Below are 19,627 nucleotides of genomic sequence, written 5' to 3' on the forward strand. Positions count from 1 at the left end.
TTCATCTATAAATGCAGAATAAATAAAATAAAACCATGTATAAAGTACTTCCTTACAGACCTAAGAAACATATACAAAACCGAAAAATATATACACTCGATGGAAATGATGTCCATTGCATTTTCTGGAAAATGGTACCCATACATAAAAATGATCGAAGGCAACGAGGAGGAGGAGGAATGAAAACCACGAATGTAACGTTGTTCTTTTTTTTTCTTTTTTTAAAAATTATTTTCCTTTTTTTTACATTTTTATGCAGTGCATATTACTTTATTTGTGTTTTTTTTTTCTGTATAAAAACAATGTTGTGTTGTTGTTTTCCTGCTTTATAGTTTAAATAATGTATAATAACAAATAATATTATTGATAATTACAAATACAATTTTTGTATGTCCGCCTGTATGTATATATGCATTCATTAAATGTTAAACTTGAATAAAAATGTTTATTAAAAAAAGAAAAGAAAAAAAGTTTTACTTATTCCATAAATGCTACTGATTACTATGACACAGTTATTATGGAGTGCCAAGTATTGGTTTGATTATTTCCATGTTGTTTAGTTGATTGTGTAATTTATATACAAAATAAAACGGTGGTTAACCCAAGAAAGTCCGGGCAAACCTAAAAAAAACAAACAAACAAAAACAAACCAACCATGCTTTCATTTCATTTAATATTGTGTAGTGTAGACCTTATTCAGGGCGGGGACTGGATGTAAAAAAAGCACACCAGTGCTTATCCATTATCCTTGAAATAAAGAATTTGTCTTGTCTTGTCTCTCTCTTGTGCACACTGAAACGTTTCCTACCAATATCATATGCAGGAGACACCAGGCTGTTAAATAAAAGAGACTATAATTTTATTCGAGTTTAACATTTAATACATACAGACGGACATACAAAACCAACATCTGGAATCGACAATATTTGCTACTGTGCACCACCTAAACTGCAAATCAGGAAAATGACACAACACTGTCTTCATACCGAGAAAAAAACAAAAACGTCACATGCACTGTTAAAAACAAGTAAGTAAATGAAAGGGAAAAAAAATAAATAAAAGAACAAATGTTACATTCGTGGTTGTCTCTACTCCTCCTCGTTGCCTTCAATCATTTTTATGTAAGGGCACCATTTTCTAGAAAATGCTATGGACATCATTTCCATCGAGTGTATATATTTTTCGGTTTTATATATGTTTCTTAGGTCTGTTAGGAAGTACTTTATTCATGGTTTGATTTTATTTATTCTGCATTTATAAATGAAATGTTTCGCCACTAGAATGATATAGTCAAATATTTCACCTGTTTTTGTAACATCATCATTTCCAAATAATACTAACTCTATATTAAACTTTACATTTGCACAATTTTCACACTTTTCCTTCAAGACATTCTCTAAGTCCCCCCAAAAGAGCTGAGTAAATGTACAGTGCCATAAGTAGTGTTGAATCAAATCAAAAAATCAAATCAAAAACACTTTATTAATCCACATGGAAATTAAGTTGTGCAATCACAGGCTCATTGTAAACACTGGCATAAAATCATGCGCAACATAAGAAGAGATTAAAACTAGTCAAATAAGAATTCCCAATAGCTGACGATATACTAACCCCCCCACCCCCCACACACACATACTCATGTTAAGACAATAGGGTATTGCACAACAACATTAACAAATGAAAACATCCAACAAAAAAAGGGTATAAGATTACCAAAAATGACATGCGCGCACGCACGCACACACACCCACACACACATACACACACATGCACACACACACACACGTTAAGACCATAAGGTATTGTACAACAATACATAAATAAAAACATCAAGGGAATAAATCGTATATATAAGTAAAACGCACACACACACACACACAAACAACGTATGCATGCACATAACATATGTCACGCCAATAAGATTAGAACATTAACATTAAGATACATGAAATCCAAGTAAAATAAGAAAATATTTAAAAATCACTTCCGATCACACACACACAAAAATGCTTGCTTGCCCGTGCTCACCCGCTCAGTCCCACATGCACGCATAATGTCTGCTCCCATACACTCGTCTGCTGGTGAAGTTCAGGTGTTGCTGTGGCGAGGGGGCTTGGGGGGTGGGAGGGTTCACTTAGTGTATTGGATGTTTTGATTGTGTGCGCGAATGGCTGTAGGAATAAATGAATTAATGTATCGAGATGTTCTTGCGCGTGGAGCTCTAAACCTACCACTTATGTCTGACCTTCTGCTATTAATGTCATCATGTAGTGGGTGTCTTACGTCGGTCAAAATTGTTATTAGTCTGTCAGTCAGTTTTCTATTGTGCATGTCGCTAAAGGTGTCTTGTCTTATACCCACCACCCCACCCGCTTTCCTAATGACTTTTTCCAACCTGTCTTTGTCATGTTTGGTCAGGTTCCCCCCCCAGCACACGGCTCTGTATGTTAAAACACTACAGACAACAGATGTGTAAAACATTTGGAGCATCTGCTTGCATACATTAAAAGATTTCAGTGTCTATTTCATTTTTACAGAAGTTGCTAACTAACTAACTTTGTTCATACACACAGGAGTCAAAAAAAAAAGAAAAAAAAAAAGAGAAAAAAAAAAAGAAGAAAAAACCCCAAAAAACCACTGCTGGGCCCCGAGGCACTTTCTCACCAAGGCACAAAGGAGTTTCCTCCACAACAACTGCTCCCTACCCGCGCACCCTGTGACACAAACGCCACTCCCACACACATCATCATCATCATCATCATCCAACAAAAAAACCCAAACACATCCAAGCCAGGTATCACTGTGTCAGAGGGGAATAATGTCCCATGGATGGGTGGGAGGGCCGTGGAGGGTAGTGGAGGCTGGAGGGGAGGGAGGGGAGGGGAGGGGGGTGGAGGGGAGGGGAGGGGGGGGGGGGAGGGGAGGGGAGAGAGTGGGGGGTTATTGTGGGAGGAGGTGGGGAAAGGGGGGAAGGAGGGACCATGCCACTGAAATGGTGCTATAAAAATAATGATAATGATTATGGCATTTATATAGCGCTGACTCTTGTGCATACACAAATCAAAGCGCTTTTGCACCAGTCATTCACATGCTGTGGTAGATAGTGTTGGCAAATAAAAAAAACAAAAACAAAAAAAAACCTCTCCCATTCCTGACAACTCAAAACTAAAAATGTTATCACAAATTTCTGCTCCATTTGCCTTGTTAAATTCAGACCACAAAAGTTAAAAAAACAACAACAGCAACAAAAGAAAACATGGTTTCAAGGAGATACTTAAGCATGCTGACGGAGCCATGATCGCTATACCACATCTGCTTAAAAACAAAATAAAGAAAAAAAACAAAAGAAAAAAAAAGCAGCAGATTCCAGACCCAATGTGCAGGTCAAGCGTTGAGAACCTACCAAAAGTCTAAAATATATAATAAATCAAGGAATGTGAACACAGTATATATGTATACAGAATACATAATATATAGTACTACATGTACTTCAGCATCGTGCTGTATCTCCAAAACGACCATACAAAAAAAAACAAAAAAACCCACCAACAACAACATATGTCAACAGGAACTACAGGAGTGAAAGAAGAGAGTCTGGTTTTGTCTTCCATTCCAAAAGAGAGGATACATGTTGGAAATAATGGTTTTGTCTTCCACTGTAAAAGAGAGGGATACATGTTAGAAATAACGGTTCTGTCTTCCATTCTTATCGAGAGGATACTTGTTGAAAATAACTCACCGATGATGTTCAGATCATCATTTGCAATGAGCCTGGGCCTTGCTATTCACACTGAAGTGCACAATGTGACAGCCACATTGAAGACAATATACAGGTGGGTTTTTTTTTCATGGCTTGTTTGGATGACTACGAGTGTCCGTGCAACTGTGTGTGTGTGAATGAGAGCGCATACGTACGGCTCAACGATTGGCCATTATCTATTAACAAAAGGCAAAAACATCTTTTAATGACCTATCAACAGCAAGAAAGAGTGTGTTAAACTTATACAAAACCCTATTATCTATCTGGGTAATTATAAACCATAAACAACATCAACAGCAAGCTTAATGTTAAATCTGACAGACAAATCCACCACGAATGTACAAAACATATGAAGAAGTATTTAGAAGAGAGCAATAGAATGGCTGAATTTGTTGGAAACAAGAAAGTACAATCACAGATGCAATGATATCAGTGTCAAGTCAGTATGTATAGACTGTACCAAAAAATATCCGTAAGTGCACTGATGTATATATCTATATATGCACACATAAGTATAGACCTAAAACATAGTGTATAGGTGAGCTAAAGTAATTTAACGTGTACTGGCGTAGACCAAGATCATCAGCAGATTTTTAAACAGCACAAGAGACAAGAGGATGGACGGACAGTCAATCAGGTGAAACAATGCCCAGTTTGTATACACATACATATATATCATACAAACCAGCTGTTGGGTGCAATGCGGTTAATGTCATGGACTGACAACTGGAAGGGCGTAAGTTCAAGCCCATCAAAGTTAGGTGGTGGTTGTGGGTTTTTTTTTAGCCCATGGCTGGCTGTATACTGTGAGAGTATGGCTTTGTCAAGTCGTTGCAAACCCAAATGGGCCCCCATAGCCAGCAGCAGCAGCATCACTCCCAAGTATCTCTAATCATCAATGAAATACAGAAAATAAAATGCAAAAAAACAACAAAACCCCCCAAAAAAACCCTACAACAGCAACAACCCATTTAGTTATAAAATTTTAAAAACTTATAAAAGTGATCACAGCAGTCATTATGAGCAACAAAACAATTGATAAAAGAGGATGAAAAGTGCACACAATTCTTCAAGAACCGGCAATACATGTTCATTCAAGAAAGAGTTCTCAGTTGATTTTTAAAAAGACATTCCCACAAGAATGGACATTAAGTACTCATGCAAGGAAGTAACAATCTGGTGATTCCTGAGCAATCAAGGATAAATATGTGTCAGTTTGTCGAGCAAAGTAAACATTCAGTCAGTAAAACATATTGTATTTTAGAAGTAAGTCCCAACTGATAAAAAAGATGGAATGCTGATTTCAACTGAACATCACAGGAAAATCTCCACCAGTAAAACAAATTCTTGACAGTAAAAAGATAAACACGACATGTATATATCATCATATTCATTATCATTATACATATCAATACAAAAAAATGCCATCAGAAATGTGTGATTTAACTTATAAATACAAAGTTGTAAACAAAAAATTCATTAAATAAAAAGAAATATTACTTTGTTCACAGCATTAAACAGAAAAGAAAAAAAACACCAAAAAACCCCACCACACTGATACATGGCAACTGCCACTCTATTTCATCATGTGAATGGAGGTATTCAAGTTCAAACAGTCCAGGTGTGTAAAACTGAGCATTTGAAAGCCCCCCGATTCTTTATCTAAAACCAAATCACTGCAACATGTTGTCTACAACATCCAAGCTTAAAACATGGCCATGTGAATACCTTTGATTTCAGAGGTAGACATCAGCCCTATATCAGCAACAACATTAACCCCTTCGCTACTGCTGATGATGTGTGCTCGCCAGTGGAAGGCTTTCACCTCACTGATGTCAGACAGAGCTTACAGGTCAAGGCATCACTCATGGTTCCGAATTTGGACTTCTTTCTCCAGGAACTGCGTTATATTTGTCCAGCTGAATCAATCACACCACCAGTAGCTACACAAAAAAACGTAGAGAGCGCACTTCAAACCCCTGCCACACGGAACTCATTTTACCAAGGTTTAAAGGGGTTAGAGTGATTTGATTCGATACTGTCTGTGAACGTGCAAGCACACTGGTGATACACACTCATAAACGTTCATGATCAGCTCATTGGTAACTTGCTTTTGTCAAAGCAGAAAACAAAATCATCTTGGCAGCAAAAAATCTGTTCTTGTCAGAAAATTATTCAAGCATGTCAGAACACTTTCATAACATGACAACCCTTCTTTCATTCAAAACCTGTAACACTAAAACAACAACAAACAACAAAACAAAAATTCCAGAAAACGAACGAGTAAAAGGAAATTTTCTTCCTAAATTTACGTTTAAGTAACATACTTACCGTGACCCACTAGTGCAGACTCTGGCAGGGGTCTGACATTCCTGTCCTGTACAAACAACTATCAGCCTATGCAGAGAAAACGAAAGTAGCTATGGCCGATAACCTCCCGGAAGTAGGTAACCTCCCCTTTGCCCCCCTGACTAGCGCCCTCTTTTTCCGGCAGCCATCATGACTCCTGTTCCTGTGCTCTTAATACGGTTAAGTTTTTTTTCTGTATTTTCTGTCTGTCTAAATTAACAGGTGTTATGCATTTAGTTTTACTGCTGATATGCCATTCCTTTCAGCTTTTTTTGCAGTAACAATGACAAGGATCAATTTGCTGGAAAAGATTCTCTATCTCTGGATACACACAGGAGATAGGTTTCTTTACGTTTCAAAGATAGCTTCCTTTACTCAGAACTGAACGTTTCAAATTATTTGTATATTTTTGAGCCCTCTTGCCCCCTCCCTCAGCCAAAACAGGAACGGAGAAGAAACCAAACAGCAAATCAACAACAACAGCATGCATACTGCAGACAGTCAAGTGACCAATCACAGCACATTACACACTGGCTCCAAGAAGACAGCAGCCATCATGAAACCAATCACAGCACATTACACACTGGCTCCAAGAAGACAGCAGCCATCAAGCGACCAATCACAGCACATTACACACTGGCTCCAAGAAGACAGCAGCCATCATGAAACCAATCACAGACCATTACACACTGGCTTCAAGAAGACAGCAGCCATCAAGAAACCAATCACAGCACATTACACACTGGCTCCAAGACAAGGAATCAGCAGCCAATCACATAACAGCGCAGGCCCGACTCTTGTTTGGAGTGAACTTCAGCTGGGATGCTTGCCGCTGTAGAGGTCTCTCTGGCTGTTCGGACAACGGCCTCACGCTCTTCATTTTGGACTTGGAGGTTCGCTTGCTGATTTGGGGTGGAGGGGCTGAAGCGGTATCACTTGATGAGGTGTCCTTCACCTTGCTGGAAGACGGGGCACTGTCAGGAGGCTGGGGGGTGACAGCATCTTCTTCTGGAGTGGGGGGTAGTGGTGTGGGGCCTGCAAACAGCAAAACAACCATTCCTATCAAAGAAAAAAACCAAAAAACGAAACAAACACACAAACAAACAAACCTCCTGTTGGAGAGCTGTGGTGGTGGTCTCCACCCTGAAGGGGATGCTCCCATGGTCTGGCTCCATGACTGAGTGATTATGACACAACTCTCTGGCACTGAAGGGGTTAGTCTTTCTACAAAATTCTCTGGCACTGAAGGGGTTAGTATGACTTAGTCTTTTGACAAAATTCTCTGGCACTGAAGAGTCTTTTTTTTTTTTTTTTTTTTTTTTTTTTTTTTTTTTTTTTTGCTGCCCCATCATCTGCGCCGTTTCAGTGGCATTACTCCCACGCCGCTCATTTAGATTCCCCCATACACGGCCACACCCGGGTTCGTCCGTCGCAGTCCCAGCGTCGGCACTGAAGAGTCAGACAAAATTCTCTGGCAATGAATGGGTTAGTCTTTTTACAAAATTCTTTGCACTGAAGGGGTTAGTCTTTTGACAAAATTCTCTGGCACTGAAGAGTCAGTCTTTTTACAAAATTCTCTGGCACTGAAGAGTCAGTCCTTTGACAAAATTCTATGGCACTGAAAGGTCAGTCTTTTCACGAATTCTCTGGCACTGAACAGGTTAATGGTACAAGCCAACAGCTCGTCAAACTCAACAGTTGTCCCCTTCTCTCTGTTTTTTTTTTAATTTTATTTTATTTTTTACTCCAGTCTGCTGCACCAATACACCATGGCAGGACTGGTTATGCTTTGCACTTCTGACCCAGTGTTCACCAGCGATCAGGCTTCCAGGTCCTCTTTCGGAATGGTACTGTGTCCTTGGGCAACACACTTACCTCGCTCCGATTTTCCTCACTCCAACCTGGTGTGACTGGGTACCCAACTTTGGCACGGAAAGGTTAAAACAGCTGAAAGGAGAGGGTTGGTCCTCACCTTCCTACGCCGAGCCCTAGACACCCTAGACATGACCTGGCTGCCTCAATGGCCATATAGGGCTGTGGGACCTTTAACCTTTACCCTATTCAACCTCCGACACAAACAGCTCACCTGAAGAACGAGATTCGCAACGAAGGTCAAGCCTGCTGGCGTTGGGCCCCATCTCGCGCAGAGCCTGCAGGAAGTAGTCAACGCCGATGGTCTCTGTGGCATGATGGGAGCTGCTGACCGTGTCGCTGTCGCTGAGCACCGTCACTCTGCTGTTCTGCCGGTGCCGCTCACACAGCCACACCATGCGCCCGTTCGGCAGGTGACACCTGGAAAAAACCAACAATAGGGTATTCTGGAACAGGTTTTCTTCTTCTTCTTCGTTTGTGAGCTGCAACTCCCATGATCAGTCATATGTACATGAGTGGACTTTTACGTGTATGACCATTTTTACCCCACCATGTAGGCAGCCATACTCTGTTTTCAAGGGTGTGCATGCTGGTTATGTTCTTGTTTCTATAACCACCGAACGGTGACAGATTACAGGATCTTTAATGTGCGTATCTGATCTTCTGATTGCAAAAACACATGAAGGGGGATCAGGCACAAGCAAGTCTGCACATATGATGACCTGGGAGATCAGAAACATCACCACCCTTTACCCACCAGGCGCCATTACCAAGATTCAAACCTGGGACCCTAAGACTGAAAGTCCAACATTTTAACCACTTGGCTACTGTGCCTGTCTGAACAGCTTTTAACCTGAAGGTGTTCTCCTGAGTTCCATCACTGGATACGGCGAACCTGGTGGGTAAAGGGTGGAGATTTCCCAGACAGCAAAAGGGTTAACGCACCACAACTGTTCACCCCTACCTGGCCAGGTTGCCCATGGTGCGACCTGCATCTGCCTCTGCCACGGTCTGTCGCAGTTTCTGGTAACTCTGCTGGAAGTCCCGCACTTCGGCGATCTGAGGACTCTGGGCACAGGAAACGATCATCAATGGACATGAAAAGCAGTCGAGAAAAAGTTGGGTTTTTTTTTTTTCTGGTCTCTTCTTTCTTTTCTTTCATCTCCCCCCCCCCCCCACTCCAGCTCTCCACTCCCTCTTTACTTTACTTTTTAAAAATTTTTTTTTAAAGAAAATCATCTTGTATTAAAAATATTTTTTCCCTTTCGAGGCCTGGATGCAAAATTGCATTGTCTTGCTTACGCTATATTGCCCTCAGAAAATAATTTGCCATAATTTTTGGCCTTTTTAAAAAAATATACAATTTTATAGCCTTCAGTTGAATGTACACTGTAGTCAAGCCCCAGTTCATTAACTTGTGCAATCAGAATACAGTCTGCATGCCCCCCACTTTCAGTCCCGTCTACCATTTTGCTTTTGCGTTCTGCTTCCAATTTCTCGACTTACACACCATAAATGAATCCCCAACTCAGACACTGCTCTTTTTTCATGGCCTAAGGGCCAACTGTGATCATGTTCAGTTCAAAATTAGCTGCAATATGCAGTTTGGTTTCAATTTGATTTCATGGTGAACGTGAATCATGTCGAATCAAACAATGGTAAGACTGATGTGTTGCTGCTCAGTGCAATGGTGAGAATTTTTCTCATCAACGATGTTGTCATGTATAATGACTTAGATAAGACAGATAAGCCCAAAGTGATGGTCAGAATTTAGTTTTCTGACACAGATAGGGCGCACACAGCTGACAAGATGTAGGGGGTCAGACACAGATAGGGCGCACACAGCTGACAAGATGTAGGGGGTCAGACACAGATAGGGCGCACACAGCTGACAAGATGTAGGGGGTCAGACACAGATAGGGCGCACACAGCTGACAAGATGCAGGGGTCAGACACAGATAGGGCACACACAGCTGACAAGATGTAGGGGTCAGACACAGATAGGGCGCACACAGCTGACAAAATGCAGGGGTCAGACACAGATAGGGTGCACACAGCTGACAAGATGTAGGGGTCAGACACAGATAGGGCGCACACAGCTGACAAGATGTAGGGGTCAGACACAGATAGGGCACACACAGCTGACAAGATGCAGGGGTCAGACACAGATAGGGCACACACAGCTGACAAGATGTAGGGGGTCAGACACAGATAGGGCACACACAGCTGACAAGATGTAGGGGTCAGACACAGATAGGGCGCACACAGCTGACAAGATGCAGGGGTCATATTTGAATGAAAAAAAAATGTATTTGTATTTCTCTTTCTTTGTCATAACAGATTTCTCTGTGTGAAATTTGGGCTGCTCTCTCCAGGGAGAGCACATCGTACACTGACAGCACCACCCATATTTTTTCTATTTTTTCCTACTTGCAGTTTTATTTGTTTTTCCTAACAAAGTGGATTTTCCTACAGAATTTTGCCAGGGACAACCTTTTTGTTGCCGTGGGTTCTTTTACACATGCTAAGTGCATGCTGCGCATGAGACCTTGGTTTATCGTCTCATCCAAATGATCAGCGTCCAGACCACCACTAAAGGTCTAGAGGAGGAGGAGAAAATATTGGCGACTGTACCGTGATTTGAACCAGTGTGCTCAGATTCTTTCGCTTCCTAGGCGGACAGTTTACCTCTAGGCCATCACTCCACAAACTCCAGTAGCTCCTTGCAAGACCGAAAATGACGGTGTTCATTCCAGTTCGCCTCAACTCACCTTCTCCAGCCACTGCAGGTAGAGGTTTCCCAGGGGCTGGGACTGGCAGTTTAGGGCCAGTCGCTTGCTGTACTTGGCGATGGCCAAGATACGCGACAGGAAGGGAGCGAACTCCTCGATGGCCAGACTGAACTCTGGCATCATGGTGAGGGGATCGCCCGACACGTGCCATCCCTGCCAGGACACACACACACACACACACACACACACACATGTTGACATGTCTCCTTGTGGCTGCTACTTACATTTTTTTTCTTTCTTTCTTTGAATTACTTACTGACTTACTGTTATGCCCTCTTGCATAGATAGATGATTAAATGTAAAAAAAAAAAAACCATATTGCTATCATTATCATTCTTATCTTCTTTTCTTTTTTTTTTAAATTCAAATTTATTTATTTATCATTTTATTATTTTTGTGTGTGTGTGTGTGTGTGTGTGTGTGTGCGTGTGTGTGTGTATTTCTGCATGTGTGTTGTTCGTGACTGCAATTTGTAGCATTGTCTTCATGTATACAGATACATATATGATGTATTGTTTTTTCATGTGCGAAAGTATGTTACACACAACTGTATACATTGTGTATGTATGTGTGTGTGTGTGTGTGTGAGTGTATGTGTGCGTGTGTGCGTATGTGTGTGTGTGTGTGTTCATTTTCATTGACTGTCTATCCACATTAAGTGATATTAGACAACTGTATACATTGTGTGTGTGTGTGTGTGTGTGTGTGTGTGTGTGTGTGTGTGTGAGTGCGTGTGTGCATGTGTGCATGTGTGTGTGTGTGCATGTGTTTTCTTGTGTATCTTCATGTGTTGTTGTATGCGATTATGCACACGTGTACTGTTTCATGTTAGGCGATTAGAGCCCATTATACGGGGAGTTTGCCCCATGTAAGTGCTATCTATCATCATTATCATTAATTATTAACAAAGTGGAGCTTTGTGCCATATCAGTACTATCTATAATCATCACCATTATCATCATTAACAAAGTGGAGCTTTGTGCCACATCAGTACTATCTATAATCACTATCATTATCATCATCATTAACAAAGTGGAGCTTTGTGCCAAATCAGTACTATCTATAATCATCATCATTAACAAAGTGGAGCTTTGTGCCAAATCAATACTATCTATAATCATCATCATCATTAACAAAGTGGAGCTTTGTGCCAAATCAGTACTATCTATAATCATCATCATTAACAAAGTGGAGCTTTGTGCCAAATCAGTACTATCTATAATCATTATCATCAACAAAGTGGAGCTTTGTGCCAAATCAGTACTATCTATAATCATCATCATCAACAAAGTGGAGCTTTGTGCCAAATCAGTACTATCTATAACCATTATCATTAACAAAGTGGAGCTTTGTGCTACATCAGTACTATCTATAATCATTATCATTAACAAAGTGGAGCTTTGTGCCACATCAGTACTATCTATAATCATTATCATTAACAAAGTGGAGCTTTGTGCCACATCAGTACTATCTATAATCATTATCATTAACAAATTGGAGCTTTGTGCCAAATCAGTACTATCTATAATCATCATTAATAAAGTGGAGCTTTGTGCCATATCAGTACTATCTATAATCATTATCATTAACAAAGTGGAGCTTTGTGCCAAATCAGTACTATCTATAATCATCATCATTAACAAAGTGGAGCTTTGTGCCACATCAGTACTATCTATAATCATTATCATCAACAAAGTGGAGCTTTGTGCCACATCAGTACTATCTATAATCATTATCATTACCATTAACAAATTGGGGCTTTGTGCCATATAAGTACTATCTATAATCATTATCATAATCATTAACAAAGTGGAGCTTTGTGCCAAATCAGTACTATCTATAATCATCATCATCAACAAAGTGGAGCTTTGTGCCACATCAGTACTATCTATAATCATTATCATCAACAAAGTGGAGCTTTGTGCCAAATCAGTACTATCTATAATCATCATTAATAAAGTGGAGCTTTGTGCCAAATCAGTACTATCTATAATCATTATCATTATCATTAACAAAGGGGAGGAAACCACCCCACCCCACCCCGAAACCTTCTCTTCCCTTGCAGTCTCACCCACCTCTTCATGCTCACACAGAAAGTTGACCTGGAACTGGGCGTGGTGAAAGTCGGAGCCAGACAGGTGCTTCCGGCCGTCTGCCTCCCCCTTCCCCTCCCCTCCCTCCGCCTCCCCTTTCTCACCTGCAAGGTCCGGGTCATCAAGGTCAGTTAACACAGGATGAAACAATCCTGGAGTATAGATTGGGAACCTACGATCTTCTGATCGTCAGTATGCACCGCTAACCATGGCAGTTGTTAAACACACACACACACACATACGCAGAGACACACACACACACACACACACACACACACACAAAGAAACACACCCACACCCACACAAACACACCCACACATGCACTCTCCCGCCTCTGATCCCGCCACATACACACCCATATGCAAAGACCTCTCCCCTCTCCCCCACCTCCAGCCCCCTTCCCCCCATGCATGCACACACACACACACACACACACCCCACACACACCCACCTACACACCCACATCCACACTGACCTGTCTGCCCCTCCAGCTTGGGGAAGTCGACCAGGAAGAGGCGTGGGTAGGGGGCCATGTCCTGGGCCTCGGCGTACACCACCAGTTGTCGCACAAACTTCCTCTGGGCCAGCTCACACAGCTCCTGAACAACCACCCCATCATCAGACAACAAGCACACAACTAACACACAACTATCACACAACAACCACGCTACCATCACACAACAACCACGCTACCATCACACAACCACACAACAACCACGCTACCATCACACAACAACCATGCTACCATCACACAACCACACAACAACCACGCTACCATCACACAACCACACAACAACCATGCTACCATCACACAACCACACAACAACCATGCTACCATCACACAACAACCATGCTACCATCACACAACAACCACACTACCATCACACAACCACACAACAGCCACGCTACCATCACACAACAACCACGCTAACATCACACAACCACACAACAGCCACGCTACCATCACACAACAACCACACAACCATCACACAACAACCACGCAACCATCACACAACAACCACACAACAACCACGCTACCATCACATAACAACCACGCAACCATCACATAACAACCACGCTACCGTCACACAACAATCATGCTACCATCACACAACAACCACACTACCATCACACAACCACACAACAGCCACGCTACCATCACACAACAACCACACAACCATCACACAACAACCATACAACCATCACACAACAACCACGCTACCATCACACAACAGCCATGCTACCATCACACAACAACCACACTACCATCACACAACAGCCATGCTACCATCACACAACCACACAACAGCCATGCTACCATCACATAACAACCACGCAACCATCACATAACAACCACGCTACCGTCACACAAAAACCATGCTACCATCACACAACAACCACATAACTATCACACAACAACCATGCTAACATCACACAACAACCGACACAGCCATCACACAACAACCACCTACCATCACATAACAACCACGCTACCATCACACAACAACCGCACAACTATCACACAACAACCACACAACTGTCACACAACAACCACGCCACCATCACACAACACCAACTTCCTCTGGGCCAGCTCACACAGCTCCTGAACAAGCATGCCAACGTCACACAACAACTAAACAACTATCAATCACACAACAACCACACACCACCATCAGACAACAACCACACAACTATCAATCACACAACAACCACACAACTATCAATCACACAACAACCACACGCTATCACACACCACCATCAGACAACAACCACACAACTATCAATCACACAACAACCACACCATCAGACAACAACCGCACAACTATCACACACCACCATCAGACAACAACCGCACAACTATCACACACCACCATCAGACAACAACCGCACAACTATCACACACCACCATCAGACAACAACCACACAACTATCACACACCACCATCAGACAACAACCGCACAACTATCACACACCACCATCAGACAACAACCGCACAACTATCACACACCACCATCAGACAACAATCACACAACTATCAATCACACAACAACCACACGACTATCAATCACACAACAACCACACACTATCATACACCACCATCAGACAACAACCACACAACTATCACACACCATCATCAGACAACAACCATACCACTATTATTCACACAACCACACAATTATGAATTAGACAACAACCACTATCAATCAGACAGCAATCAAACAACTATCAATTAGACAACAACCACACACCTACTATCAATCAGACAACAATCACACACCAATCATACAACATTTAATCAGACAACAATCTGACCACAACAAGATAACAATCATACAACTGTCAATCAGACAACAACCCAGACAACAATCATACGACTGTCAAACAGACAATGATCACAAACCAATCGTACAGCTTTCGATAAGACTATGACCACGCAGAGATCACACAACAACCACTCAACAATCAGACAACAATCATGCAACAACAATGCAACGACCAACCAGACAACATTGAACGATCATATTTCGATCATATCACAATCACAATTTTTTTTTTTTTTTTTTTTTTAATTTATGTATTGTTGTACAATACCTTATGGTCTTAACGTGTGTGTGTGTGTGTGTGTGTGTGTGTGTGTGCATGTGTGTGTATGTGTGTGTGGGTGTGTGTGCGTGCGTGCGCGCACGTCATTTTTAGTAATCTTATACCCTTTTTTTGTTGGATGTTTTCATTTGTTAATATTGTTGTGCAATACCCTATTGTCTTAACATGAGTATGTGTGTGGGGGGGGGTGGGGGGGTTAGTATATCGTCAGCTATTGGGAATTCTTATTTGACTAGTTTTAATCTCTTCTTATGTTGCGCATGATTTTATGCCAGTGTTTACAATGAGCCTGTGATTGCACAACTTAATTTCCATGTGGATTAATAAAGTGTTTTTGATTTGATTTGATTGATTTGACTATCACTCAAAAAAAACAAAACAAAACAGAACAACAATCAATCAGACAATAATGACACAACATGAACAATCGGACAACAATCACACGACCAGGCAGCGGTCATGCAACAGCGACGCAGGACAGCCGCTTTGCACATTTCACCTGGAAGGAATGCGTCTTGTGATCTTTGCTGGTGGCCTTGGCTTTCTCGGAGGCCTTGACCCCTGTGTCGGAGGTCATGTAGGGCTGAATGAGCTGCACCAGGCGATCGTAGACGGCCGGGGTCTGGGACTCCTGGAAGCTGACCACGGGAAAGCCCTGGGACAGCACGCCCACCTGGAACATCCAGCACACACACACCCCACATCGCGCACAAACACACTCTTTTGAGGGTGCTCAGGCTGTACAGCATCATTCGCAAATAGTCTCACGTCAAAATATCCTCTTGTCTAATTGCAAACAACAATATTTTGCAGATTCCTGTTAAAACTGATGTTCTAATCTGTCACCAATATGCTTTCTTAAATTCTCCCAGCACTGGTAATGTGCATTCAACATATCCGATCAAATAAAACTATTTTAAACTGTGTCAAAGTTCAAGTCCTACAACTTGCTTCCCTTGATTTTAGGATTTTGAGAGTACGTTTGTAATCCTGGTCGGCAGTGGTGCGTGAAGAGAAGTAGCGCAGAAATAGCCAGAAATAGCTGATGTTTGACTGGTTCTTTGAAATGGATATTTATTAAGGTTTTAAGAAAAGGTCAAAGCAGACATTAAATTGTAAAATGAAACTGTTAAGAACGCTTTGAAGTGGGTCGGTATAAGAATCATTCGCAATTACACGCTGTTCACAATTACCCATACCTATCCTACATATACATATCCTACCCATAACTATCCTACATATATATATCAGTCTGTTTGTACAAACAGACATTATGATAATACTGATTACTGGTAACCCAGACAATTCAAGAACCCATATATTGTTGATGTTTCTGAATGAATGGCATTACTCATTCTACCCCAAAGCTACATGTCTGCCACAACTTCCATGGACCAGCACTACATGAGACCACTGCAGAAAAAAACAGGATGGTTCACTTATACGGCCCAAACCAACAGAGAATTGTTGATTTAATCCATCAAACAAAGCTTCGTTCTCATGCTTCTGGAATCCATAAACGGTTCAGTTTAGAATGCCAACTATACCAAGCTAGAACAAAGGAAAGAAAAATAGCGTGTTGGTACGAGAATACTCGTACCTGGTCCACAGGGGGAGTAATTATGGTACGAGTTAACTCATACCTGGAATTGAATGAGTTAAACAGACTGCAGCTCAAACATGGAGTCTGTTATTCTACTGTATGAAACAACAGCGGACTCTACGCCCGTACCTCCGTGGCCCTCCACTGGCTTCCAGACCCCACCACAGCCAGGACGACCGGCAGCTTGAGGGACTTGGCCACGAAGCGGAACTCCACCACGCAGTTGTTGGAGGCTGCGTACTGATCCGACACGCACACCAGCACCACTTTGGCGTTGACCAGGCCCTCCCCGATGTCCTCAAACAGCCCGTGCTGTCATGACACATGTCACATGCATGTCAGTACAGTCCGTGTTGTAATTACACACCAGACCCTCCCGGATGTCCTCAAACAGCCCGTGCTGTCATGACACATCACACGCACGTCAGTGCGGTCTGTGGTGTCATGACACACGACGCACACATCAGTACAGTCTGTGCTGTTATGACATCACACACACGTCAGTCCTGTCTGTGGTGTAATGACACATTACATGTATCAGTACAATCCTTGTTGTAATGACAAATCACACGTCAGTACATACAGTCCAAACTGTCATGACACATGACACATCAGTATAGTCCGTGCTGTCATGACACATCACACATCAGTACAGTCTGTGCTGTAATGACAATGACATACAACATATCAGCAGGGTCAGTGCTGTCACATTACACATCAGTACAGTCCATGCTGTAATGGCACATCACACATCAGTACTGTCTGTGGTGTAGTGACAAATCACAAACGTCGGTACAGTCTGTGCTGTAATGACACACGACACATCAGTGTGGTCTGTGCTGTCACATTACACACCAGTACAGTCTGTGCTGTCGTGATGCATCCACACACCAGCACACTTCCCTCAAACAGTCCGTGTTGTCATGACACATAACACACAATAGCACAATCCATGTTGTAATGAAACATTACACATCAGTACAATCCGTGCAGTAATGACACATCATACATCAGTACAGTCCGTGCAGTAATGACACATCATACATCAGTACAGTTGATGCTGTCATGACACATCACACACATCAGTACAGTTGATGCTGTCATGACACATCACACACATCAGTACAGTCCATGCTGTAATGACACATCACACATAAGTAAAGTCCGTACTGTAATAACACATCACACATCAGTAAAGTCTGTGCTGTAATGACACATTACACATCAGTACAGTCCGTGCAGTAATGACACATCATACATCAGTACAGTCGATGCTGTCATGACACATCACACACATCAGTACAGTCCATGCTGTAATGACACATCACACATCAGTACAGTCCGTGCTGTAATGACACAACACACATCAGTACAGTATGTGCTGCAATGATACATCACACATCAGTACAGTCCGTGCTGTAATGACACATCACACACATCAGTACAGTCTGTGCTGTAATGGCACATAATACATCAGTACAGACTGTGCTGTCATGACACATCACACATCAGTACAGTCCGTGCTGTAATGACACATCACTACAGTCATGCTGTCACATCACATCACACATCAGTACAGTCCATGCTGTAATGACACATCACACATCAGTACAGTCCATGCTGTCACATCAAAGTCATAGTACTACTGCTACTACTACTGCAACTGAAAACAATAATAACAACAACAACAATAAGAAGAAGAAGAAGAAGAAGAAGAAGAAGAATGACATAATAATAATCATCATCATTATCATTATTATCACAAATGATATTGTTATTATCTTTAACATTAACATAACAACTATCATTATCGTCATATCATTATCATCATCATTTCCTATCATTCTCAAAAAGAAAGACTTTCCAGGAGCTGGGCCGAGCCGAGCCGAGCCGAGGCAAGCAAGAACCGAACCGAAAGCGGCCGTCTCGTACCAGTCCCACGCGCTCAACGTCGATCCAGCAGTCGATGCCTTTCCCTGCCAGGTAGTCCTTGATGTCGCGGGGGTCGCCGAACCCTGTGGCCCCCTCCGTTGTCCTTGACCCCAGGGCCACGGCCCGCGCAGAGTTCTGCCAGCAGTAGCTGATGAAGCAGGGGGGCGGATCCCCAAGACCCTCCCCCTCCCCCGTCCCCTTCTTCAGGCGGTCTGTCAGGGCCGTCTTCAGCTCCGTCAGCTTGCTGGGGTAGCGGTCTGGCTGCTGCATGTTGATGTACACCTGGTTGCCACGGATAAAAAAAAAAAAAAAAAAAATAATAATAAAGGGGGTAACAAAAAAAATAAAAAATAAAATGATTAAAAAAAAAAAATCTGTAATATACATACCATAATTTCTTGGGGTTTTGTGGGTTAGTTTTTTTTTTAATATTCAAATTTAACCCCTGCATCTTATCATATGCATGTTTGTTGCATGTTGATGTACACCTGGTCACCACAGATAAAATGAAATAATAATTAAGGGGGGTGGGGGGGGGGATCAAAAATAATAATTAAAAAAATTTGCAATATATTGCCATAATTTGGGGTTTTTTTTTGTTTGTCTTTTTTTCTTAGTATTC

General features: G+C 41.9%; 1 protein-coding gene across 1 annotated transcript in view; it reads right to left on the reverse strand.

The window, feature by feature from the left end:
- Window positions 1-2,971: 2,971 nt before the first annotated feature.
- The window catches only part of LOC143297367 (uncharacterized), a 115,073-nt gene continuing 98,417 nt past the window's right edge, over window positions 2,972-19,627 (reverse strand). The window contains exons 45-53 of the mRNA XM_076609676.1: window positions 19,006-19,287; window positions 17,203-17,385; window positions 15,970-16,143; window positions 13,336-13,465; window positions 12,849-12,946; window positions 10,753-10,926; window positions 8,946-9,049; window positions 8,196-8,401; window positions 2,972-7,144 (exon numbers count right to left, since the gene is read on the reverse strand). Coding sequence (XP_076465791.1) covers window positions 6,882-7,144; window positions 8,196-8,401; window positions 8,946-9,049; window positions 10,753-10,926; window positions 12,849-12,946; window positions 13,336-13,465; window positions 15,970-16,143; window positions 17,203-17,385; window positions 19,006-19,287 — 1,614 coding nt within the window. The 3' untranslated portion in view covers window positions 2,972-6,881. The remainder of the gene's footprint in view (window positions 7,145-8,195; window positions 8,402-8,945; window positions 9,050-10,752; window positions 10,927-12,848; window positions 12,947-13,335; window positions 13,466-15,969; window positions 16,144-17,202; window positions 17,386-19,005; window positions 19,288-19,627) is intronic.

The sequence above is a fragment of the Babylonia areolata genome, chromosome 22, assembly GCF_041734735.1.
Source record: "Babylonia areolata isolate BAREFJ2019XMU chromosome 22, ASM4173473v1, whole genome shotgun sequence".
Classification (NCBI taxonomy): Eukaryota; Metazoa; Mollusca; class Gastropoda; order Neogastropoda; family Buccinidae; genus Babylonia; species Babylonia areolata.